Source organism: Balaenoptera musculus, chromosome 10, assembly GCF_009873245.2.
Source record: "Balaenoptera musculus isolate JJ_BM4_2016_0621 chromosome 10, mBalMus1.pri.v3, whole genome shotgun sequence".
Taxonomy (NCBI): Eukaryota; Metazoa; Chordata; class Mammalia; order Artiodactyla; family Balaenopteridae; genus Balaenoptera; species Balaenoptera musculus.
The window spans coordinates 4476144-4503160 of NC_045794.1; the positions used below are offsets into that span (position 1 = coordinate 4476144).

General features: G+C 39.6%; 1 protein-coding gene across 2 annotated transcripts; it reads left to right on the plus strand.

The window, feature by feature from the left end:
• Positions 1–27017, plus strand: RAD51AP1 (RAD51 associated protein 1). Of its 2 annotated transcripts, none has more exons than XM_036867389.1 (9): positions 1–153; positions 8299–8348; positions 10151–10292; positions 13379–13488; positions 15450–15536; positions 16040–16189; positions 20433–20594; positions 23539–23688; positions 25804–27017. In XM_036867389.1, the coding sequence occupies exons 1-9, from the start codon at positions 137–139 to the stop codon at positions 25932–25934; spliced, it is 999 nt and encodes a 332-aa protein (XP_036723284.1). In that variant the 5' UTR covers positions 1–136; the 3' UTR covers positions 25935–27017. The 2 variants fall into 2 exon arrangements, with proteins under 2 accessions (XP_036723284.1, XP_036723285.1); XM_036867390.1 differs by lacking the exon at positions 25804–27017 and adding an exon at positions 24670–25758.

Sequence of the window (27017 nt, forward strand, 5' to 3'; positions counted from 1 at the left end):
GGGATGGGCGGCGAGGATTGGAGGACTGGCGGCGGGACGGAGAGTTTCGAGTCTGGTTTTGCGCGGGAATTGGAACGGCCGCCGCCGCTGCCGACAGGAGCCTGCGAGCTGCAGGTTTCCAGCCTTGCAGGGGACCATGGTGCGGCCTGCGAGGTGAGTAGTTCATGGCATCCGGCGCGGATGGGGAGGAAGGGCAGGAGGACGCTGTAGGCCGCGTCACCTGCATGGGATGGAGGGAAGGGCCCGAGGACCAGGGTAGCGATGGTGGGACCGACAGCTAAACGCTCTAGACTCCAGTGAGAGCTGCCGCTCCTCGGAAAGGTCCTAGCGTCCAAGCTGTTTCCTTCTCTTGGCTCCTTTGACAGTTACTGCCGTTTCTTTTACCCACCCCGTTCAAATAAGGCCTGGTTACAGCGCTTTGCATTTCACCAAGCTCCTGCTTACGTGTTATTTCATTTGTTCGTCCCTATACTTCTTTGAGATAGAAAGTTTGGGTCTCCCTATTTTATCAATTTAAACTTCTGGGCACGAAAGCTAGTTTACCTGAGTCACACAGCTAGTAAGTTACAGGATAACACGCAAACCTAAGCCAGCTGGCGCCAGATTCTCTGTGTTTTCCATTAAATGTACTGTTTGAAACTATTCCTCCAGTTAACCTCAGTCGAGCACCATGGAGGCCTAGGGTCAGCCGTTCATTTAGTAGAATTTTGAATATATTTTCTTTTGTGCTGTTGGTATATATTTACTAGGTATATATATTTACTAGGTGCTGGAGGTTGCAGTCAAGTCAAGGGATGAAGTTAGGAGACGGAAAATAAACATGGCAATATGAGAGAGAGTGAGAAGGAGGAAAGCCCTACTTTAATTTTAATTTTTTAAAAAAATTCTATTGAAGTATAATTATTTATAATGTTGTGTTTCTGGTGTACAGCAAAGTGATTCAGCATTATATATACATATGTATACTTTTTCATATTCTTTTCCATTCTGGTTTATTACAGGATGTTGAATATAGCTCCTTGTGCTATACAGTAGGTCCTTGTTGTTTATCTATTTTCTTTATAGTAGTTTGTACCTGCTAATGCCAAACTCCTAATCTATCCCTCCCCATCCCCTTTCCCCTTTGGCAACCATGTTTGTTTTCTATGTCTCTGAGTCTGTTTCTGTTTTGTAAATAAGTTCATTTGTATCATATTTTAGATTCCACATGTAAGTGATATCATATGGTTTTTGTCTTTTTCTGACTTACTTCACTTAGTATCATAATCTCTAGGTCCAGCCATGTTGCTGCAAATGGCATTATTTCATTCTTGTTGATGGCTGAGTAATATTCCATTGTATATGTATACCACACTTCTTCATACTTCATCTGTCAGTGGACATTTAGGTTGCTTCCATGCCTTGGCTATTGTAAATAGTTCTGCTGTGAACATCAGGGTGCATGTATCTTTTCGAATTAGAGTTTTCTCCAGATATATGCCCAGGAGTGGGATTGCTGGATCATATGGCAACTCTATTTTTAACAAGAATATGCTTGGCTTTAATATCCTGTGTGAGGCGATGATGAGAAGGACGCATAAAGCACGCACGTCTATGATGGTTGTCTTAAGAAAAACAACTTGCGAGGTTGTTTGAGTTGTGATCCTCTTTTTCATAGAACACCATTTTCACTTGAAAGAACAACTGACTGACAAACTGGGTTATTCACACTTGGGTAGTTGGCAGAAGATAAAAATGAAAACTAGAGTTTCATTTAGTGCAGGGGAAGGAGGAAGGAAATTATTTTATTCACTTTGAATATCACTTTCTTCTGTTGCCTTCTAAAGTTGTGTAAAGATTTGTTTTCAGGTGTCAAGTACAAAGACACTCACCATGTTTTAAATGTTCATTGCATAATGAACATTATTTAATATTGTGGGAGATAAAAGAAAATGGCTTTCAGTGTCAAGAAGTTTATAATCTAATAGGGAAGACAGAATGCATGTATAAAACAAAAGAATACATACAACAGGAACTTCTAAATGCCCAACAGCAATTAAACACTGTAAACTTTGAGTGTTAATTATATTGATTATTCTTACTTTATGTGTTATCTAAATTAACTTTCTTCCTTATCAGGTATATCCAGTATAGTTATACCTTTTTCAGCTAATGCTAAATCCATGTGGTAAAATGTGAATCATGTTTTTAATTTATATATATATATATATTTTTACTGCTCATTTCCCTACATCTTTTTTTTTTTGAATTTTTGAATTTTATTTTATTTTTTTATACAGCAGATTCTTATTAGTCATGCATTTTATACACATCAGTGTATACATGTCAATCCCAATCTCCCAATTCATCCCACCCCCACCCCCCTGCCACTTTACCCCCCTTGGTGTCCATACGTTTGTTCTCTATGTCTGTGTCTCAATTTCTGCCCTGCAAACCGGTTCATCTGTACCATTTTTCTAGGTTCCACATATATGCATAATATACGATATTTGTTTTTCTCTTTCTGACTTACTTCACTGTGTATGACAGTCTCTAGATCCATCCACGTCTCAACAAATGACCCAATTTCATTCCTTTTTATGGCTGAGTAATATTCCATTGTATATATGTACCACATCTTCTTTATCCATTCGTCTGTCGATGGGCATTTAGGTTGCTTCCATGACCTGGCTATTGTAAATAGTGCTACAATGAACACTGGGGTGCATGTGTCTTTTTGAATTATGGTTTTCTCTGGGTATATGCCCAGTAGTGGAATTGCTGGATCATATGGTAATTCTATTTTTAGTTTTTTAAGCAACCTCCATACTGTTCTCCATAGTGGCTGTATCAATTTACATTCCCACCAACAGTGCAAGAGGGTTCCCTTTCCTCCACACCCTCTCCAGCATTTGTTGTTTGTAGATTTTCTGACGATGCCCATTCTAACTGGTGTGAGGTGATACCTCATTGTAGTTTTGATTTGCATTTCTCTAATAATTAGTGATGTTGATCAGCTTTTCATGTGCTTCTTGGCCATCTGTATGTCTTCTTTGGAGAAAAGTCTATATAGGTCTGCCCATTTCTGGATTGGGTTGTTTGTTTTTTTAATATTGAGCTGCATGAGCTGTTTATCTATTTTGGAGATTAATCGTTTGTCCGTTGATTCGTTTGCAAATATTTTCTCCCATTCTGAGAGTTGTCTTTTCATCTTGTTTATGGTTTCCTTTGCTGTGCAAAAGCTTTGAAGTTTCATTAGGTCCCATTTGTTTATTTTTGTTTTTATTTCCATTACTCTAGGAGGTGGATCAAAAAAGATCTTGCTGTGATTTATGTCAAAGAGTGCTCTTCCTATGTTTTCCTCTAAGAGTTTTATAGTGCCCGGTCTTACATTTAGGTCTCTAATCCATTTTGAGTTTATTTTTGTGTATGGTGTTAGGGAGTGTTCCAATTTCATTCTTTAACATGTAGCTGTCCGGTTTTCCCAGCACCACATACTGAAGAGACTGTCTTTTCTCCATTGTATACCCTTTGTCATAGATTAGTTGACCATAGGTGTGTGGGTTTATCTCTGGGCTTTGTATCTAGTTCCATTGATCTGTGTTTCTGTTTTTGTGCCAGTTCCATGTTGTCTTGATTACTGTAGCTTTGTAGTATAGTCTGAGGTGAGGGAGTCTGATTCCTCCAGCTCTGTTTTTTTCCCTAAGACTGCTTTGGCTATTCAGGGTCTTTTGTGTCTCCATACAAATTTTAAGATATTTTGTTCTAGTTCCGTAAAAAATGCCATTGGTAATTTTATAGGGATTGCATTGAATCTGTAGATTGCTTTGGGTAGTATAGTCATTTTCACAATATTGATTCTTCCAATCCAAGAACATGGTATAACTCTCCATCTGCTGGTATCATCTTTAATTTCTTTCATCAGTGTCTTATAGTTTTCTGCATACAGGTCTTTTGTCTCCCTAGGTAGGTTTATTCCTAGGCATTTTATTCTTTTTGTTGCAGTGGTAAATGGGAGTGTTTCCTTAATTTCTCTTTCAAATTTTTCATCATTAGTTTAGAGGAATGCAAGAGATTTCTGTGCATTAATTTTGTATCCTGCAACTTTACCAAATTCATTGATTAGCTCTAGTAGTTTTCTGGTGACATCTTTAGGATTCTCTATGTATAATACCATGTCATCTGCAAACAGTGACGGTTTTACTTCTTTTCCAATATGTATAATATCATGTCATCTGCAAACAGTGACAGTTTTACTTCTTTTCCAATTTGTATTCCTTTTATTTCTTTTTCTTCTCTGATTGCCGTGGCTAGGACTTCCAAAACTATGTTGAATAATAGTGGTGAGAGTGGACATCCTTGTCTTGTTCCTGATCTTAGAGGAAATGCTTTCAGTTTTTCACCATTGAGAATGATGTTTGCTGTGGGTTTATCGTATATGGCCTTTATTATGTTCAGGTAGGTTCCCTCTATGCCCATTTTCTGGAGAGTTTTTATCATAAATGAGTATTGAATTTTTTCAAAAGCTTTTTCTGCATCTATTGCGATGATCATATGGTTTTTATTCTTCAATTTGTTAATATGGTATATCACATTGATTGATTTGTGTATGTTGAAGAAGCCTTGCATCCCTGGGATAAATCCCACTTGATCATGGTGTATGATCCTTTTAATGTGTTGGATTCTGTTTGCTAGTATTTTGTTGAGGATTTTTACATCTATGTTCATCAGTGATATTGGTCTGTCATTTTCTTTTTCTGTAGTATCTTTGTCTGGTTTTGGTATCAGGGTGATGGTGGCCTCATAGAATGAGTTTGGGAGTGTTCCTTCCTCTGCAATTTTTTGGAAGAGTTTGAGAAGGATGGGTGTTAGCTCTTCTCTAAATGTTTGATAGAATTCACCTGTGAAGCCATCTGGTCCTGGACTTTTGTTTGTTGGAAGACTTTTAGTTACAGTTTCAATCTCATTACTTGTGATTGGTCTCTTCATATTTTCTATTTCTTGCTGGTTCAGTCTTGGAAGGTTATACCTTTCTAAGAATTTGTCCATTTCTTCCAACTTGTCCATTTTATTGGCATAGAGTTGCTTGTAGTAGACTGTTAGGATGCTTTGTATGTCTGCGGTGTATGTTGTAACTTCTCCTTTTTCATTTCTGATTTTATTGATTTGAGTCCTCTCCCTCTTTTTCTTGATGAGTCTGGCTAATGGTTTATCAATTTTGTTTATCTTCTCAAAGAACCAGCTTTTAGTTTTATTGATCTTTGCTGTAGTTTTCTTTGTTTCTATTTCATTTATTTCTGCTCTGATCTTTGTGATTTCTTTCCTTCTCCTAACTTTGGGCTTTGTTTGTTCTTCTTTCTCTAGTTCCTTTAGGTGTAAGGTTAGATTGTTTACTTGAGATTTTTCTTGTTTCTTGAGGTAGGCTTGTATAGCTATAAACTTCCCTCTTAGAACTGCTTTTGCTGCATCCCATAGGTTTTGGATCGTCGTGTTTTCATTGTCATTTGTCTCTAAGTATTTTTTGATTTCCTCTTTGATTTCTTCAATGATTTCTTGGTTATTTAGTAACGTATTGTTTAGCCTCCATGTGTTTGTGTTTTTTACGGTTTTTTTCCCTGTAATTCATTTCTAATCTCATAGCGTTGTGGTCAGAAAAGATGCTTGATATGATTTCAATTTTGTTAAATTTACTGAGGCTTGATTTGTGACCCAAGATGTGATCTATCCTGGAGAATGTTCCATGCGCACTTGAGTAGAAAGTGTAATCTGCTGTTTTTGGATGGAATGTCCTATAAATATCAGTTAAATCTATCTGGTCTATTGTGTCATTTAAAGCTTCTGTTTCCTTATTTATTTTCATTTTGGTTGATCTGTCCATTGGTGTAAGTGAGGTGTTAAAGTCCCCCACTATTATTGTGTTACTGTCAATTTCCTCTTTTATAGCTGTTAGCAGTTGCCTTATGTATTGAGGTGCTCCTATGTTGGGTGCATATATATTTATAATTGTTAAATCTTCTTGGATTGATCCCTTGATCATTATGTAGTGTCCTTCCTCGTCTCTTGTAACTTTCTTTATTTTGAAATCTATTTTATCTGATATGAGTATTGCTACTCCAGCTTTCTTTTGATTTCCATTTACATGGAATACCTTTTTCCATCCCCTTACTTCCAGTCTGTATGTGTCCCTAGGTCTGAAGTGGGTCTCTTGTAGACGGCATATAGATGGGTCTTGTTTTTGTATCCATTCAGCAAGCCTGTGTCTTTTGTTTGGAGCATTTAATCCATTCACGTTTAAGGTAATTATCAATATGTATGTTCCTATGACCATTTTCTTAATTGTTTTGGGTTTGTTTTTGTAGATCCTTTTCTTCTCTTGTGTTTCCCACTTAGAGAAGTTCCTTTAGCATTTGTTGTAGTGCTGGTTTGCTGGTGCTGAATTCTCTTAGCTTTTGCTTGTCTGTAAAGGTTTTGATTTCTCCATTGAATCTGAATGAGATCCTTGCTGGGTAGAGTAATCTTGGTTGTAGGTTCTACCCTTTCATCACTTTAAGTATATCATGCCACTCCCTTCTGACTAGTAGAGTTTCTGCTGAGAAATCAACTGTTAACCTTATGGGAGTTCCCTTGTATGTTATTTGTCATTTTTCCCTTGCTGCTTTCAATAATTTTCTTTGTCTTTAATTTTTGCCAATTTGATTACTATGTGTCTCGGCGTGTTTCTCCTTGGGTTTATCCTGTATGGGACTCTCTGTGCTTCCTGGACTTGGGTGGCTATTTCCTTTCCCATGTTAGGGAAGTTTTCGACTATAATCTCTTCAAATATTTTCTCAGGTCCTTTCTCTCTCTCTTCTCCTTCTGGGACCCCTATAATGCGAATGTTGTTGCATCTAATGTTGTCCCAGAGGTCTCTTAGGCTGTCTTCATTTCTTTTCATTCTTTTTTCTTTATTCTTTTCCGCAGCAGTAAATTCCACCATTCTGTCTCCCAGGTCACTTATCCATCCTTCTGCCTCAGTTATTCTGCTATTGATTCCTTCTAGTATAGTTTTCATTTCAGTTATTGTATTGTTCATCTCTGTTTGTTTGTTCTTTAATTCTTCTAGGTCTTTGTTAAACATTTCTTGCATCTTCTCGACCTTTGCCTCCATTGTTTTTCCGAGGTCCTGGATCATCTTCACTATCATTCTGAATTCTTTTTCTGGAAGGTTGCCTATCTCCACTTCATTGAGTTGTTTTTCTGGGGTTTTATCTTGTTCCTTCATCTGGTACATAGCCCTCTGCCTTTTCATCTTGTCTATCTGTCTGTGAATGTGGTTTTTGTTCCACAGGCTGCAGGATTGTAGTTATTCTTGCTTCTGCTGTTTGCCCTCTGGTGGATGAGGCTATCTAAGAAGTTTGTGCAAGTTTCCTGATGGGAGGGACTGGTAGTGGGTAGAGCTGGCTGTTGCTGTGGTGGGCAGAGCTCATTAAAACTTTAATCCACTTGTCTGCTGATGGTTGGGGCTGGGTTCCCTCCCTGTTGGTTGTTTGGCCTGAGGCAACCCAACACTGGAGCCTACCCGGGCTCTTTGTTGGGGCTAATGGCACACTCTGGGAGGGCTCATGCCAAGGAGTACTCCCCAGAACTTCTGCTGCCAGTGTCCTTGTCCTCACAGTTAGACACAGCCACCCCCTGCCTGTGCAGGAGACCCTCTAACACTAGCAGGTAGGTCTGGTTCAGTCTCTCCTGGGGTCACTGCTCCTTCCCCTGGGTCCCGATGTGCACACTACTTTGTGTGTGCCCTCCAAGAGTGGAATCTCTGTTTCCCCCAGTCCTGTCAGAGTCCTGCATTCAAATCCCGCTAACCTTCAAAGTCTGATTCTCTAGGAATTCCTCCTCCCATTGCTGGACCCCCAGGTTGGGAAGCCTGACGTGGGGCTCAGAACCTTCACTCCAGTGGGTGGGCTTCTGTGGTATAAGTGTTCTCCAGTTTGTTAGTCACCCACCCAGCAGTTATGGGATTTGATTTTGTTGTGATTGCGCCCCTCCTGCCGTCTCATTGTGGCTTCTCCTTTGTCTTTGGATGTGGGGTATCTTTTTTGGTGAGTTCCAGTGTCTTCCTGTCAATGATTGTTCAGCAGTTAGTTGTGATTCCGGTGTTCTTGCAAGAGGGAGTGAGAGCACCTCCTTCTACTCCGCCATCTTGGTTCAGGGCCTTAATTTATATATTCTTAAGGGAATGCAAACATATTTTTATTTACTCAAGACTATTAATGGCCTTAAAGAATGTAGGTGGGAAATTGACATTTGTGTAAATGAAAATTTCTCTCTTGGTTACAGGCACAAGAAGCCAGTCAACTACTCCCAGTTTGAGGACTCTGATAGTGATGGTAAGTAGAGCTTCTTATGTCTTCTTTAAAGATTTGGAAATTTACTTCCTCACAATTTATAGGATGTGTGTGTGTGTGTGTGTATGGCTAAAATATGGTTAGTACCAATTGCATATGAGGTAGTCCTGGAAAAATAATATTCTAAGCACTTAGGATACTTGTGTTGATAATTACCCTGACAAGAATTATTGGCATAAATTATAACCAAATAGGGCCAGGTAAAATGGCTTTTTAAATCTAAACTCTGTGAGATCCATGTTTCTCACTGTGGGATTTGTGCCCTTTTATCCCTTCCCCTAAGAAGAACACACTGTCTTTCTGAGACACAAATGTGTTACAGAATATAATGTGAAATCCCCATTAATTGTACAATAAAACAAGACCTTGAAGAAAGCTCAGGCATAAGCTTTACCCTATTGTGTTATATATATATATATATATATATATATATATATATATATATATATATTTGCTTATCTCTGCTATTAAGAGAACTTTGGTTAAAAAGTTTGAGAAACATTGTTAGATTACATTATACTTAAAAGTAAGTTTTGTGTTTCTTTCTTAGACCCCTGGAGTTTTCTGCAGGTCAGATATTTAGTAATCCCTCAGTTTGAAGGAATCTGTTTTTAACCTTGAGTCCAGTCTTACGTGTGTCTAAGACTTGGGAGAAAAGAGCATAGGGTATAACTTCTAGCTTTTTATTATTGTCATCAATCTGTCACTAAATCGTTATAAATTGCTGGTTGTATTCTGGAGACTGTGGCATGGTGGGGGGGCGAGTCACAAATTATTATATTCCTACCTGGGGAAGCATAAAAGAGACAACATGTATTAATAAATGAGAAAGTGTGTGATTCAGACTACACGCACATGAAGGTATGCATACATGTGTCATGTATGACTTAGAATGCTAGAGCAGCAGTCTTAGCTTGAGTGTCAGCAGAAGAACTACCTCACTTCTGAGGATTGGTAGGACAGAAAACTCTGGGAGAACAGAATGGGCTGGAAAAGAGCATCCCTTTGCCAAAAATCATTTTCTTCCACTTGTCAATATGATAAAATTATGAAGGGAATTTTAATAATTTTTCTAATGGTTTTACAGATTTTTAATTAATTGTTCTTTTCGTTACCACTTACATATACTAGCTTAGTTGCCTTTGCAGCTTTTTGGGGGATTAGTTTTTGATAGATTGATATTTTAAAAAATAAAGGCCACTAAAACGAAGTTGAAAAGCTTGAGTGAGAATAAAGACAAACAGTATACCAACAGTATTTTTTAAACTGTGGAAAGCAAACAATTTGCTTGTCTTTGCTTTTTTTTTTTTTAAATTTGTTTATTTATTTTTGGCTGCGCTGGGTCTTTGTTGCTGCGCACAGGCTTTCTCTAGTTGCAGCGAGCTAGGGCTATTCTTTGTTGCCATGCGCAGGCTTCTCATTACGGTGGCTTCTCTTGTTGTGGAGCATGGCCTCTAGGCGTGCGGGCTTCAGTAGTTGTGGCATGCGGGCTCAGTAGTTGTGGCTCATGGGCTCTAGAGCGCAGGCTCAGTAGTCATGGTGCACAGGCTTAGTTGCTCCGCGGCATGTGGGATCTTCCTGGACCAGGGCTCTAACCTGAGTCCCCTGCATTGACAGGTGGATTCTCAACCACTGTGCCACCAGGGAAGCCCCAATTTGCTTATCTTTAAAACTTGAACACACATGGTAATGAATCTCAGCTACCAAGAAAGTAATTTTATTTATTTCTTCCTAAGGAAAAGCAATTTCATGTGTTCTTTTATTTTTAATTCACACATGAATAGATGATTTTGTTCCTGCAACCGCACCGTTAAATAAAAAATCCAGAACTACACAAAAGGAGTTAAAACTAGAAAAACCAGAACCTAAACTGAAGAATCTCCAGGAAAAAGACATCCCACTACAAGAGAAAACCCCTAAAAAAAGGTGAGAGGTAAGACATACAGTAAATATGACATTAGATGTGTTAATTTAAAAGAGAGGTAAATTCAAATTCTTGGTCTAAATTAGAATTTGAGCAGCATCATGGGTCTTATTTTATTTAGTGCATGTTGGAGAACAGAGATGTACCATTAATCCCCTTCTGACTTTCTGAACTTCTTTAAGTTCACAAATGTATGAGGAAATATCCATTTAAGTATTAAGACAATCATAATTACCAAGTTTAGAAGGTATAACTTGCATTTACAAGACCTAGTACCTGTCTCTGAAGTCCTCAGGTCTTACAAGACTACTTTGTTAAAAATCACATTTGTAAGGGCAGTTATAAAATTTAAAACCACGTATCTGTAATATATGAGATGACAGATGTTCCCTAAACTTCTGTGGTCATCATTTCATGATGCGTGTAAGTCACATCACTGTGACCCACTGTATTGTACACCTTAAACTTATACAGTGCTGGCTGTCAATTATATCTCAGTAAAACTGGAAGAAACAAATTAAACCATGTATTTTTCTACAGATAAAAAGTATTTTCTCTTTATCTTACTGAGTTTTGTCCAGCAGTGATCAGGACCTATGGTTTCTAGACTAACCCTGGAGTTCCGTTAGTTAGTACCAAGAGAGAGGGTAAAATGAGGGAAGAAAGCCCCAAGAGGCCCCACACTTGCACTACGGGGAGGAGGTGGGCAGAGGAGGGATACTGACAAATGGAACGTAGGACGTATGATGCTTTACTGCTACAATAAATGTGAGGAAAGTTAATGAACATAGAGAGACTTAGCCCATGTCCTTCTCTTTACTTTTTTCTTTTTTGTTTTTGAGCTCCTTGTACTACCTTTAAAATATAGTTAAATAACCAATGGATGGGAGAAAATATTTGCAAATCATAGAACCCATTAGGGACTTGTATCTGGAATATATAGGAAACTCTTGCAGTCCAACAATAAAAAGAATAATGACCCAAGTTAGAAATGGGCAAAGGACTTGAATAGACATTTCTTTAAAGAATATATACAAATGGCCAATAGCACACGAAAAGATGCTCAACATGCTTAGCCATCAGTGAAATACAAATCAAAACCACAATAAGATAACATGTCACGCGCAGAGGGATGGCTGTAAGCAGAAGGACAGATAGTAGCAGGTGTTGAGGAGGATGTGGAGAAGTGGAAACCCTCCCACATTGCTGCTGCGAATACAAAACGGTGCAGCCACGTTGGACAACAGAGTAGCAGTTCCTCGAAATAAACAGTTATTATATGACCCAGCCTAGGTATATACCCAAGAGAAATAAAAATCTATGCCCACACAAAAACCTGTACATGAATATTTATAGGAGCATTGTTCATAATAGCCAAAAAATGGAAGTAATCCAAATGTTTATCAACTAATGACTGGATAAGTGAAATGTGATATATCCATACAGTGGAATATTATTCAGCAATAAACAGAAATGAAGTACGGGGAGGGGGAAGGGTGAGCTGGGACAAAGTGAGAGAGTGGCATGGATATATATACACTATCAAATGTAAAATAGATAGCTAGTGGGAAGCAGCCGCATAGCACAGGGAGATCAGCTCGGTGCTTTGTGACCACCTAGAGGTGTGGGATAGGGAGGGTGGGAGGGAGACGCAAGAGGGAGGAGATATGGGGACATACGTATATGTATAACTGATTCACTTTGTTACCAAGCAGAAACTAACACACCATTGTAAAGCAATTATACTCCAATAAAGATGTTAAAAAAAAAAAAAAAAAGAAGAAGTACTGATGTATGCTACAACGTGGATGAACCTTGAAAACATTGTAGGGAGCCAAAGAAGCCTGGCACAAAAGGCCACATATTATATGGTTCCAGTAATACGAAATGTCCGGAATAGACAAGTCCATAGAAACAGAAAGTAGATTAGTGGTTGCCAGATGCTGGGGAGGGGGAAACGGGGACTGACTGCTAGTGGGTATGAGGTTTCTTTTTGGGTTGATGAAAGTGTTCTGAAATTACATAGTGGTGATGGTTTCACAGCTCTCTGAATATACTAAAAACTGCTGAATTGTATGCTTCAAAAGGGTGGATTTTATACTGTGCGATTTATATCTCAATAAAATTGTTATTTTAAAAAATAAATCCTTCAAGGTGCATCTCAGTATTACCTCCTTTACGTAGCCTTTTCTTACCTTCAAACCTTTTCAAACCTTTCTTTGCTCTCTCTTCCTCTTAAACACTATAGCACTCTTGACCACCTTGAACAGGAGACGTGATAATCTGTTTATATAGGGTAATTATTATGGGACTTGTTTTCCTACCTCCTCATTAACTGCAGACTTTTTTTTTTTTTTTTTTTAATAGGGAGCATTTTCTTTTTTCAAATTTTTATTTATTTATTTTATTTATGGCTGTGTTGGGTCTTCGTTTCTGTGCGAGGGCTTTCTCTAGTTGTGGCAAGTGGGGGCCACTCTTCATCGCGGTGCGCAGGCCTCTCACTATCGCGGCCTCTCTTGTTGCGGAGCGCAGGCTCAGTAATTGTGGCTCACGGGCCCAGTTGCTCCGTGGCAAAACTGCAGACTTTTTGAGAGCACTTTTAATATCCTGTCTAGTGCAATGCCTCACAGAGTAAGTACTTGCTGAAATATTTGTCAAAGTCCAGATTGGGCGGAACAGATGTAAAAAAAAAAAAAGTAATTTCAATTTAATAAAAGAGCTATAACAGCTGTCTAAAGAGGTGTGGGTGAGGTCAAGGAAGATTTCTAAGTGGAAGTGATGTTTGAGCCACGTCCGTTCTCAGTTGGGCAGGTGCTTCCCACCTGGACAGAGCTGGTGGTGAGGAAGAGACATCACAATGAAATGGACATTGTCACGTGATGCTCCTATTTCAAATCTGTTCTGCTGGGTCCAACATGACACTTAACATTTCAGGAGGCTTAACATTAAGGAGCAATTATGATCATGATTATTGTTGAAGAACATCTTTCTGAGGTTGGAAAGAAACTCTTAGTCACTGAGGAAAATCTCAGATTTTAGCTGAGATTGATAGTTTACAAACTCATTATTATTTGTGTGTCTATTTTAGAATGCCTTTAGATGATAAGCTCTACCAGAGAGACCTAGAAGTCGCACTGGCTTTATCAGTGAAGGAACTTCCAACCGTCACCATTGATGTGGAGGAGTCTCAAGATAAAAGTAACTTTATTTTCGATAATTATCTTTAAAACCTTCTTATTGCTTTTGTAATCATTTCGTTGGATGAGCCTTTACAGAGGGAAGAATGTAGTTCTAAAACTTTGTACTAAAAAAGGAGCAATTTGCAGAGGGTGCCGTTGGATTCAGCTGTTTATTCAGTTGCATAAATCTCATCCACACATAAATACCTCTCTGCCTAACACTCAGGTTCAAGTGGAGGACGTGGTCTATGACCCTGCACGTCCAAAGTTCATCTTTATGTGCAGTGAAAATTTAATTTCATGATCAAATACACTGACCTGTGCATCCGAACAATCCACCTTCTTTCTCTCCAAATTCAGATTAGTTAAACATAATCTAATGGTGGTAATTTTTATTATTTACAGAGGCTAAAGGTACTAATTTGGTTAGCAAGCTCAGTAGACTTGATAGATTTATGACTGCTGGCTTTATCTGTGGATTTTTCTGGCAATTGGTCAGCAGATGGCAATATTGATATTCTGGAGAAGCAGAAATCATTATTCCCAGAAAAGACATTCAAATTGCTCAGTTGCTTTTTGGATTAAACTGCTTTGGCCTAACTTCTTTTATCTTGGAGGATATTTTTAGCCCATTTGCTTATTTAGGGGTATAGATGTTTAAGTCAGTAGTGCCTCCTGTTTGAAAATAAGTGAGATAGTGTTGATTAGGGGGCCCTTCCAGTAATCAGGAGTCAAAGAAACTGAGAAAGAGAATTGTCATGTATCTAAATCTGAGAAAACGAAAATCTCTTTCCTGTAAAAGATCGTGGCATTGTATAGCAAGGTTTCCTTGTACCACTTCTCCGAGAGTAATAGTACCAATCATCATGACTTAAAGTTCTCTTAAAATACTCTAGATCATTTTAAAGTTGTGATAATGATTGAAGAGTCTTTACATTAGTAAAAGCACAGATCTGCCTACACAGAAATGATAGTTAATGTTTGTCCGCTGTTTCCTTTGTGCTGGGCACCACAATAAGCAATTTCCACATTCAGTCAACATTTAATTCCCCACAATAGCCTCATTTAATCCCCACACTGTTTTTTTTTGGTTTTTGGTTTTGGGTTTTTTTTGGCTGCGTTGGGTCTTCGTTGCTGTGCACGGGCTTTCTCTAGTTGCGGCGAGCGGGGGCTGCTCTTCCTTGCGGTGCACGGGCTTCTCACTGCAGTGGCTTCTCTTGTTGCGGAGCACGGGTTCTAGGCACACGGGCTTCAGTAGTTGTGGCGCACGGGCTCAGTAGTTGTGGCTCGCGGGCTCTAGAGCACAGGCTCAGTAGCTGTGGTGCACGGGCTTCGTTGCTCCGCGGCATGTGGGATCTTCCCAGACCAGGGCTCGAACCCATGTCCCCTGCATTGGCAGGCGGATTCTCAACCACTGCGCCACCAGGGAAGCCCCCCAGACTGTTTTAATCTCCACATTATAGATGAGGAAATTAAGTCTTGTAGAGGATAAGCAACTTTCCCCTGGTATATTGCCGATTTAAGAGCCTGAATTTGAACTTAAGTCTGATTAAAGTTTGTGTGATTTCAGAGCCAAAACTTCTAACCATATGTTAGCCTCGCCAAGTAAAGTCACTGTGCTAGTTGGAGCCTGGATCAGCGGTCCCCAACCTTTTTGGTACCAGGGACCGGTTTTGTGGAAAGCAGTTTTTCCACGGTGGGGAAGGGGGGAGAATGGTTCAGGCAGTAATGCGAGCGAGCGATGGGCAGGGATAGGGAGCAGCTGTAAATACAGATGAAGCTTCGCTCACTCGCCGCTCCCCTCCTGCTGTGCGGCCCACTTCCTAACAGGCTGCGGAGCGGTACCAGTCCCCGGCCCAGGGGTTGGGGACCCCTGGTCTGGATCATTTATCTGTATCTAAATGGTATTAGATTTTAGCCCTTATCTTCCTATTTCTAGACATTGGTTGATTAGGGTGCTTTCTTCTTCCTTATATTTAGACATTGACAAACATGGCAATAGTGAAACAGAAGCAATGAGTAAGTCTCCTCATATCTCCAATTGCAGTGTAGCCAGTGATTATTTAGGTAAGTTTTTGATATTAATAATATTTTTTCCATCGACATTTTCTAACTCTTATTTAAATTCCTGAAACTGTAACTAGAACCAAGGTCTTCATATTTGTGAAGGTTCTCTTCACCCCTTCTCCTTTGTTTCTTTCTGTTTTAGTTTTCCTCTCTTTTAACTGCAGACCCAGTTTCTTCCCTGGTGGCGGGTCACGACTACCCATGGCTTCTAGTTGACGTCAGTTGAACACTGAAGAAAGGGGCTCTATCTTCCCAGCTCCAGTTTGAAAATTCTTGGGGAAAGACTCTTTCAGTGTGGGCCTTGGACTTTTGCTTAACTCGGACTGTTGCCAGGAGACTGATGTATTATGACTGACCCAGATTGGGCTGTGTGGTCTGTTACTAGAAGCACAGGAAGGACATAGCTGGGCAAATAAAAAGAGCAGGTGTCATAGAAGTCTACTCCACAGTTCTTTAAATGTGACCTGGCACAAAAAGTTTCGTTGATTTTTTTTATCCTGAAGATCTGGATAAGATCAATGAGGAGGAGGATTCCCAGGGTTCTCAGCGGAGAAGAAAAGCGGCATCCCAAGCCGTGGTCCAGCAGAGGAAGATTCTTTTGGAAAGCAGTGACGGCGACGGTGCTGATGACTCCGAACCAGACTTTGCAACTGGTAGGTTATGTCCTCACTCAAAATCAACCCTATGGAGAGTCAGTAGGAAGTTCGTGGAGACCATTAACGTATGCAAAGCACTGCTAAACGTTTGGTGTGTGCAAACTCGAGGCATACACAGGACAGTTCAATTCAGCTATGGCATTTGGGGGAAAAGCTTTATCTGGAGGTGACCTTTAAGCCGTGCCTTGAAAAATGAGTAGCATTTAGGGGTGAAATAGCACTTCTGACTGATAGAAGGGCATAAACAAGAGAACAGGCAAGTGCACATACAAGAGCTCAGTGACGCTGGACGTTTCTCAAAAGATTAAAAATAGAACCACCTCATGATCCAGCAGTTCCACTCCTGAGTATTTATCCAAAGAAAACAAAAACACTAATTAGAAAAGATATCTGCACCCCCATGTTCATTGCAGCATTATTCACAATAGCCAAGATGTGAAAGCAACCTAAGTGCCCGTCAGTAGATGAAGGGATAAAGAGGATGTGGTATATGCGTGTGTCCACACACACACACACACACACACAGTGACTGTTACTCAGCCATAGAAAACATGCCATCTGCAGCAACATGGGTGGACTTAGAGATTGTCATACTGAGTGAGGTCAGTCAGACAGAGGAAGACAAAACTGTATGATTTCACTTATATGTGGAATCTACAAAACAAAACAAATGATCAAACAACAAAACAGAAACAGTTACAGATACAGAGAACAAACAGGTGGTTGCCTGAGGGGAGGAGGGGGAGGAGAGGAAAGAAATAGTTGAGGGAGATTAAGAGGGACAGACTTCCAGTTGCAAATTAAATGAGTCATGGAATGTACAGTGTGGGGAATATACTCAATAATTACGTAATATCTTTGTGTAGTGACAGATGGTAACTAGCTTATTGTGGTGATCATTTTGAAATGTATAGAAATATCAAATCACCATGTTGTGTACCAGGAGCTAACACAGTGTTTTAGGTCAATTATACTTCACAAACAAACAACAAATTCATGGAAAAAGAGATCAGGTTTGTGGTTACCAGAGGCAGGTGTTGGGGGAGGGGGGATGGGATGGAGGCAGTCAGTAAGTACACAGGTGCAGCTGTAAGATAAATAAGCACTAGGGCTATAACGTACAACAGGACGAAGATGATGAACACAGCTGTGTGTTACATATGAAAGTTAAGAGAGTAAATCCTAAGAGTTCTCATCACAAGAAAAACAATTTTTTCAATTTCTTTAATCTTGTGTCTGCGAGATGATGGAGGTTCACCAAACTTCTTGTGATAGTCACTTCATGATGTACGTAAGTCACATCACTGTGCTGTACACCTTAAACTTACACAGTGCTGCATGTCAGTTATATCTCAATACAACTGGAAGAAACAAAAGAAAAAGACGTGGAAACACACACACAGAGTTCAGTGAGGTTTGCAGGGAAGGGAGAATGTGGTGGAGGTTGAAGAGGCCGCCTGGCACCGGATCGTGAAGGGTCTCAAGCCTGCTTTACCTTAAATGGAAGGACAAACATGTTCCCCAATACGCTCAGTGTACTTCAAGGAGCAATACTACCAGTTTATTTTCATCTGCCCTAAGCCAAGAATGACTCACCCTCCCATCCCCTCAGAGCTGGTTGTTTATTATACTTGAATGTGCTGCTGGATTCATTTCAGACAACCTGAGTTATCTGGGACAGGGTCCCTTCTTTAAGTGACATTTCAGAGTTTTCCTCCTGCGCTGGCTCACGCTAGATGAGAAGAGAAAGGAACTTCTGTGACCTTCAGTGGGAAAAGAAAAATGAAAATGGAGAGAATCAAGGCTTTTCTTAAGGACATCTAAAGATACCCCAAATCCATAACCTGAGTGTCTGGGCCTTCCAGATTTCCCAGTATGAGGTGCTGATGACTTGGGATTCTGGGAGCCCCATCTCCCCACCTCCAGTTTATTTAAATAGCATTATAGCCTGCCCCTACAGTCTATCCTCTCAAGCCAAGAAAAGAGCACGTGAGATACCGTAACTGTTGGGGTTATAGGAAGCTGTATCCTCCTAGATTCTATAGTCTGAAATTTTGGAGAAACTTCTCCACTGCTTGCCCTCCCTGAACCTAGATCCTCTTGGGAGTCCAGAAATAATTATTTGATTTTGCAAGGTACTATTTATAGCGGCCTTCATGTGATCTGCTGGCCTTATATGGTGAATTCTGTATAACACGGTAACTATTATGTGAATACATGGGTTGATTATCTGTTTTTAAAATTTTATTTGTGTGGGAAGAATGATAGAATAAGGACATCACAATTTGAAGATTGTAATGACATTATTGATTTAGGCAAACATCATCAATAGAAGGCTGACGAGGATCTTTACAACGGAGAATTCAGGCCGGCGTCAGCTCAACCAACCAGGAGTGGGGCAGCCATACATTCTGTGCTTTCTGATATGACTGGCATAATACGGAGAACAGAGCATCACCTATGATGTGTATTCTTGCCCAAAAAAGTAATAATAATAATAATGTGAGCCTGATTCTACTTGAGCCTTGAGAAAATTCCAGCTCACAGGAAATGCAAGAGTAAGTTAAATGACACCATGAGGAAGAAAACAGACCAATCCAGAATGTAGGACATTCCATAGGACAACTGACCTGGTTGCTTCAACATGTCAAAGGCATGGGGGAAAAAGGGATGGGATATTGCTCTATATTAAAAGTGATTAAATGGGCTGGATAGAAGATGATTCCAAGAAACTGTTGTTGATATCATTAGATATGATAATGACATGTTTTTTATAAGTCTGTGTTTTTTAGAGATGCATTCTGAAGTATGTAGAAATGTAATAATGCAGTGTCTTGGGTTTATTTTTATATACTCTGAGAAGGAAAGGGAAGAGAAGATAGATGAAACAAATGTTGCCAAATATTGATGATTGTTGAATCTGGGTGGTAGTTTATTATTATCTACTGTTGTGTATGTTTGAAAATTTTCATATATATATATATTTTTACATAAAATATATTATTCCATATAGATAGTTAGGTAGATATTATATATGGTGGGTATGACAGTGGTTATCTCTGAGTGAGGAGATTAGGGAGTGGGCTTTCTTCTTCCTTAATACTTTTTTGGTATGGTCGGCATTTTCTACAGTAAGCATGTACTGCATTTGTAATGATGTATAAAAAAGTGTAAAAAGGTTTTTTATGAATATAGGGCTAATCCTTATTTACACTTAATTTTCAGAGTTTAGTATTTCCAGGACATGATTTTCTGATCCTCTCTTCCCCCGAAAAATAGAAGAATCATTGCTTAACTCTCGAGTATTCTCTATGCTTTTTTCCAGAAGCTGTAGCTACTTAACACATTCCATCACTGGCTTGTATCATCCCATGCAGAATAGAAAGGAGTTTGTGGGAAATCAGAGGTGTGTCCCAGGTGAAATCATACACAGGATTGTCAGTTAAGATGGTTATGGTACGGTCAGTCTCTTCTCAATTCCCAGTGGGTTTCTGTTCTGGCGTGTTGAAGTTGGTGTGATTAAGGAAAGGCATACGGTTATTATTACCATCAAGGTTATCGTTTTGGAAGAGCAGCAATGTTATAATAATAATACTGTTATAATAATAACATTATTATTATTATTACCATATTATCACCATCAAGGTTATCGTTTTGGAAGAGCAGCAATGTTATACCCAACCATTCTTCTCAAAGGTTGCTGAGTTAAACTGGTAAAATCAGAAGTAAGGATTACTGATGGGAAATTAATGATAATAGCAATAGCAAGCCTTGCTCTTCTGTTCGCTATATGCCAGATGTTATTCTTTACCTATATTAACTCACTTAATCTGCACAACAACCCTGTGATGCAGGTTTTAGGGTTCTCCCTACTTTATACAGGAAACTGAGGCACGGTGAAGTTAGGGACCTGTCTCAGGTCACACGACATGTCAGTGGAGGGGCCAGGATCCAGACCCAGGCACCATGCATTGTTTTGCCCCTGGAAACAGCATAGCACAAAGGGGCACAAGAATCTGGTGCAGAAGATGAAATTGAGGCACTAGAAGCCTCACCATTTTTTTTTTTTTTTTTTGCCACGCCAAGCGGCATACGGGATCTTAGATCTTAGTTCCCCAACCAGGGATTGAACTCCCTGCAGTGGAAGCGTGGAGTCCTAACCACTGGACTGCCAGGGAAGTCCGAGAAGCCTCACTTTTTAGAACTTTTTAGAGATGAGGTATGTAATCTTCTGTTTCAGGTGAGGATTCTGAGGACGATTCTGATTTTAGTGAGAGTGAAGATGATGAAAATTTCACTGTGAGAAAAAATAAAGTTAAAGAAATTAAAAAGAAAGAAGTGAAAGGGAAATCTCCAGTTGAAAAGAAAGAGAAGAAAGCCAAATCCAAACGGGATAATGTGGGTAAGAGCAGTCCCCCATATGTCACTTCATACTGGATATGCTTGCTTACTTAACGTGCTTCTCTCACCTTTGCCTTTAGTCTCCTTAACCTTTTGTCAGCGTTCTTTTCTTGTTAAGATCCGTGGAAGAGAGCAGGCTGGGGTGGGGAAGGCAGACGGGCAGATAGGGGCACTGAGCCCCCCCACCACCCTTCCAGCACGGACTGTTTGTCCCTCTTCATGCTGGGCCTCCCTCTGAGTGGCTCCTTCACCTGCATTTCACAGCGACAAAACAGGCTCTGAGAGGTTAAACCGTTTGTTGGAATTCTTATAGCTGATAAGCGAGGGGCTAGAATTTGAACCCAGGCTTGTGCATTCAGAGCGTAAATCTGTCCATTAGACCACATTTTCTCCACGTGATTAAACGGGGAAGTTGGCGTGATTCTCATTTTCTGCTGTCGCACGTGACTCAGTCTTTGAGTTGAGAACCCTTTTGTCATGTGTTTAGGGCCCTGTGGTTTCTTCAGAATGAATTCAGTTAGGAGAAACCAGTTTTACAATAAAACTTTTGGAATTTGTGACAACTTGAATGTGGAATATTTGTTTCTTGTGTAAAAGAAGTTAGGATATTTTTGAGTTCATAATATACAATAGATTATTGTAAAATATAACTTCCTTTAACCTGCTTTGTTTTACTTATTGATAGATATTTTTATGTCTTGGTTGTTTAATATATGTACTGTTTGAAACTAAACTTTCCATTATTCAGACCCCATTCATTAAGGGTGGGCGTTGCTCTCACCTTAAATAGCATGGTGCTGAGTACTGGTGCTGAGTACTTACTAAGAAATGAGAACTAAGTACTGATTGAGTCGTATTCCTCCCACCACTGTATTCTCAATTAGCCAGGTTTTAATTGGTGTTTTTTTGCAATTGGCAAATTCATCTGGTTTCCAGAAATTAGATTTTAAATGTAGGGGTTTTTAGAGATAAAGCTGTGTATTAGTTTCCAATTGCTGCTGTAAAAAATTATCACAAATTTAGTGGCTTAAATCAACACAAATTTATTACTTTACCGTTCTGCAGGTCATAGGTTCAAAATTTTCCTCACTCGGCTAAAATCAAGCTGCTGGCAGAGCTCTGTACCTCTGTGGAAGTTCAAGGGGAGAAGAACCCCCTTTCCTGCCTTTTCTAGCTTCTAGAGGCCACCCGCTCTCTGACGGGTGGTCCACTTCTCCCTTCAGAGCCATCACATAACTCTCTCGTTCTCCTACTTCTCACTTTCACTTATAAGCACCCTTGTGAGTACACTGGGGCCATCGGATATTCAGGATAGTCTCCCCATCTCCAGATCCTTAATTTAGTCACACCTGCTAAGTCCCTTTGCTGTGTAAGGTAACATGTGCACATTCTGGGAATTAGGAGACAGGTCTCTTTAAGGGACCGCCTACCACAAACTGATGTGAAAAAGTCATTGACAATAGGAAAAAAACCTAACATGAATATATTTCATATTTTCTTTAGATGTTTGTTTATGCTTTCTCACCAAAACATCCTAAAAACTAAAGATAAAATTTCAGTTTCCAGGTTGGAGTTTGCCACTTAATGTCTTCCATATACCCTGGAGCAAGTTGCTTCCCGAGAAAATTTCCTATGTAATATTAGAAGTAAAGTTTAACAGCTAAATAATGAGATTAAGAATTTGGAAAGATGGATTATATTTCTAGTCCCACCAATAATGTACTGATAACCTCTAAGCATCTCTGACCTGGCAGGTGTTATAATCTTTCCCTGAATAGAGAAAATTTCAAGAGCTATGGTGTCCAATATGGTAGCCACTAGTCAAAGTAGCTCTATCACATTTAAATTAATTAAAATTAGATAAAATTTAAAAGTCAGTTCCTTGGTTTTGCTAGCCACATTTCAAGTGCTCACTAACTGTATGTGGCTTGTGGCTACCGTGTTGGACAGCACGAAATACAGAACATTCCCACCACGGCAGAAAAGTCTGTGGTTCGGGGCTGACCTAGGGAATGTAGATGTTAACGTTAAGAAGAGCATATAGTGAAAATGTTCATATGCACCTGCACTTAGATGCCACTTAGGTGTCTCGAAGCAAGCATTATCTGAAAGTGAATTTGTATTCTGCTTCTCCCTCCATCAAAAAACAAACAAAAAACCCAAACCCACTCCCATTCTGTGTTCATTCTCTGGGTAAATGGTGCCATCGGATGGTGTGTTCCTGACAGGAACTTGCCAATCATGATTATTCCCTCATCTCCAGCATGCCTCCCCCTTCAAATTACTAAAAGCCATCCACTCTGCTGTTTTCCCCCCTTTCTCCCCCTTAGTTCATGCCCTGATCCCCTCTCACCTGGGTTACCATAGAGCCGTCTAGGTGGTCTGCTTTTACACTGCCCTCGACAAGATGCTTCTAGATGTAGGTTCCCTGCCCCGTGACCACCTCTAGAGTCTGTCATCTCTCTCACCACGTTGCACTGTACGCATCTCTGTACTTTTCTGCCCTTTCTACTAGAGTCTAGTGACTGGACCGTAAATTCCTAGAGCCTAATAAAATGTCTCACTGACATATTCCGACGAGACACTTGTGTGATGATTACAAGTGTGGACTCTGGACTCAGACGCTTACTAGCTCTCAAACTACAGGCAGATTGTTTAACCTCTCTGTCTCCTTAACTGACAGTAGGGTAGTCACCTCTGTATCGGAGTAGCTCTAAGGGTTAGCGGTAATGTATATGATATGCTTGCCATACTTCCCAGCATGTAATGCTCATAAAAGATGGCTATTCTTGGACTCTCAATAAATGTTGATTAATGAGTTTTTCAAATTTATGATTCTGCTTCTTTAGTTCTTATAAGCTTATGTAACTTGATAATTTTCACACATACGTGCTAGACTTTATCTTCCTCTGTGACCCCTTTTTTATGTATATTTTTCAAATAAGTGACTTCAGTAGATTCTGCTCCTGCTGCTGTCAAGTCAGAATCTTGGCCCTCACCGAAAAAGGTTTCTCCTTCTTCAGAGGCCACTAGGAAGCCGTTACAAATACGAAGTCCTCCAGCTGAAAGCAAGAGACCTAAGTGGGTCCCACCAGGTACGGTATATTTATTTACTGCTCAAGGGCAGGGGCTTGGAAAATTACCACTAGTAGATTTTTTTTTTTCTTAGTTGTAAATGTTATATATGAGCACTTCCTCATATTATTTTTTAAAATTTATTTAAAAAATTTTTTTTGGCTGTGTTGGGTCTTTGTTGCTGCGCACGGGCTTTCTCTAGTTGCGGCGAGCGGGGGCTACTCTTCGTTGTGGTGCGCGGGCTTCTCATCATGGTGGCTTCTCTTGTTGCAGTGCGTGGGCTCTAGGCGTGTGGGCTTCAGTAGTTGCAGCACGCAGGCTCAGTAGTTGTGGCTCGCGGGCTCTAGAGCACAGGCTCAGTAGTTGTGGCACATGGGCTTGGTTGCTCCGCGGCATGTGGGATCTTCCCAGACCAGGGCTCGAACCCGTGTCCCCCGCGTTGGCAGGCGGATTCTTAACCAATGCGCCACCAGGAAAGTCCCGGAAGATTAGTTACTGAAATAATGAAGCTCTGTCAGTTCAAGGATAATCCTTAGTGTATTTCTTCTGAGAATAATTAGTGATTCCACAACAAAAGAAGTTTAAAAGTATTGATATAATGTCTGTAGAAATTTGAAGGTAGCATAAGCAAAAAGATAAAAAAGAAATAATGGATTGATAGGTAAAGAGTCACGTCATAAAACACAAAGTGCTTATAAATTCATTGTGGGGAAGGGCCGGGCAGGTGACAGAGGCGAGGGAATTGGGCCTGGGGAGGAAGCGTGAGCGAGCGGGCGTTGCCGCCCTCGAGAGCGCGTGCCCTCTGGAAGGAAGCCGCCGTTCCTCGGCTCCACCCGGTTGTTAACATGCAGGATTATGGGCCTCGTATTTCCACGTCTGAGTTTTTCAAGAGAAGCCAGAAATACAGATTTTAGTGTGAAATCTCCTAGATCTTAAAAGTGGACTTTTTAAAACACCATGTGGACCAAACAGTATATCTGAGAGCAGGATTTGACCCTCAGGTTGCCAGCTAACCTCCTGTCTTATACGAATGTGAGAAGACCAGCAAGATTCCAATGGGAAAATGAGCCAAGGACATAACATACCACTGCCCCCAAGAAGTACAACTAGAAACCAATATGAAAAGAATTGCAGCCTCACTGGTAATCAAGGAAATGTAAATTAAAGTAATGAAATACTGTTTTATACCTCTCAAACTAGAAAATAATAAAGCTGTATCAACCAGTGCACTCTGGGTTGTGGGGTAGCAGGTATAATTATTTATTATAAATTTATAATCCCTTTACAGGACAGCTTGACAGGAGCCATAAAAATAAATAGATCTTTTGACTTAGGAACTAATCTTGGGAACTAATCCTTAAAAAGAATTCGAAAGAAGGAAAAGTAGTAAGTGGTCAGTAGTAAGTGATTTTTTTATAGCCATTTATAGAAAAGTGGTGAAAAACTAGAAACAACCCAGAAGTGTGTTGTAGGAATTCGATCAATATGTGGCACGTGTGTGCAATTAAGAATGATAAATCAGATGGCTGGAAACATGGAGACGTTCATAAAACCTTTGTATGAAAACAGTACACACACTTGTACTTACTACGGCTAAAATCATGATCAGCTACGAACATACATGTGGATAAATTCTGAAATTTAATACTCGTTGGAAATGATTGCTGTATTAGAGTGGTAGCATAAATGAAACTAGTACAAATAAAGAAAAATGGTATTTGTCATATTTAAAGTTATGTGATATTTGAAAAAATAGATTCTGTAAGGAGTACTTGTAAAAGTTGCAGAATTTTGTAAACATGCGTTAGATTTTGCTACTACTTTAGAAATTATAATGCCATTCATTTTTTTATGTCTTTACAATCAGTGTTCTTTGCCCCCAACTTTCCTATTTAGCTTTCACATTTAAAGTTTTGGTGTCATTACCTTGGCCTCTAAGGACGTTTGAGAATATGCAATGCTATATATTTTCTGCTCTTTAGTACTTCCTGTTCTTTTGATCTAATATGTAACTTGATAGAAGCTGCATAGCAGAGCAACGCTTAACTCCTTTTTTGGCCTCTTCTGTTTTATAAACTGACCTTTGTTACGAGATTTCTGACGTTCTCAGCATCAGGTGATCTGTCTTCTTGCAGCGGTGTCCGGAAGCAGCAGCAGTAGCCCACTGGCAGGAGTGTCTGTGAAGTCTCCAACTCAGAGTCTCCGCCTTGGCTTGTCCCGATTAGCACGAGTTAAACCTTTGCATCCAAATGCTGCTAGTAGCTGAGTGTAGTGGCAAGAAAATGTTTGATTAAGAAGATCTCACTTTCATAAGCATGTTTATATTTGTGTTTATATTTGAGGAGGGTATTGTAATATAAATGAATCCTTTAACGTTGTATAAATGATCTCTACCTGTTTTGTGATTGTTCTCTGAAAAGCTATCTGAGACTTCAGTAAGAGGTTTGTTTATAAGAATTATCTTGGAATGTCATTCCCTTCTGAAGAGCATATTCTCTTTCCCTTATATGTATATAATAGGTCATTGTCATTACGTGGCCGTCAATTTGACACAGAGGATGTCCCCGTTACATGTTCTTTCCTAGTAACATGCCCGATGCTTCTTTCTGGCTTTGTCTGGTTTACGGCACCTGAAATTTAACTGTGCGGAGTTTATCTGGCAGAAGGAAAATTCCCATTTCTCCCAGGAGACATTTCTGAAATCTTATAAGTTACTTAACCTGCATTGTCAATTTTGTTGCAATGATGTTTCATGTTTTAGCCAAATGTTTTTATATTAAGAATTCAGAATAATTTTCCATATTAAAACAGTTGCTATGCTAGAGTGTATGTCTCCTACTTCGAAGTAGATGGTTAGATAGCAAATAGAATTTCGTGACATTTTACGAAGCCCTCATTGTCAAAACCTTTAATAAAAGTGAAAAAGTTGTGATATGCACTTTTCCTTGATACTAATGCATCCATCTGTCTCTACATTTCATGATAAAATGAGTGCTTTGCAAAAAAATATTAGCCTTTTTGTTGTAAATATAAATGGGAAAAGCTGTTTCTTAAAGTCGTCACTTTTACATTAAGCCTGTGCTTTCGAGGCTGGCTGTCAAGTACCTGTCACCCCTGTTGTATTAGATAGTACAGCCCTTCAGGAAGCTTAGGCCCTAATCCACTGTGAGTAGAAATAGCGATAGATATTTTATATTTACGGTGAGAACTTCAACCAAACCAAATTTCAATTTTTAATAAAAATACTTTGAATCATGTTAACCATTAAAAAATATATAATACTTAGCTCAGTTCTTCGTTAATGAAATATCTATGTTAATGTGAAGATAAGTATTTAGAATTATGATTA

What these genes read in the sequence shown, in the direction of transcription:
- RAD51AP1 (XM_036867389.1), top strand. An exon ending in TGAGGACTCTGATAGTGATG is followed by an intron (nt 8,349 to 10,150) that starts GTAAGTAGAGCT and finishes ACACATGAATAG; the next exon opens with ATGATTTTGTTCCTGCAACC. An exon ending in GAGAAAACCCCTAAAAAAAG is followed by an intron (nt 10,293 to 13,378) that starts GTGAGAGGTAAG and finishes TGTCTATTTTAG; the next exon opens with AATGCCTTTAGATGATAAGC.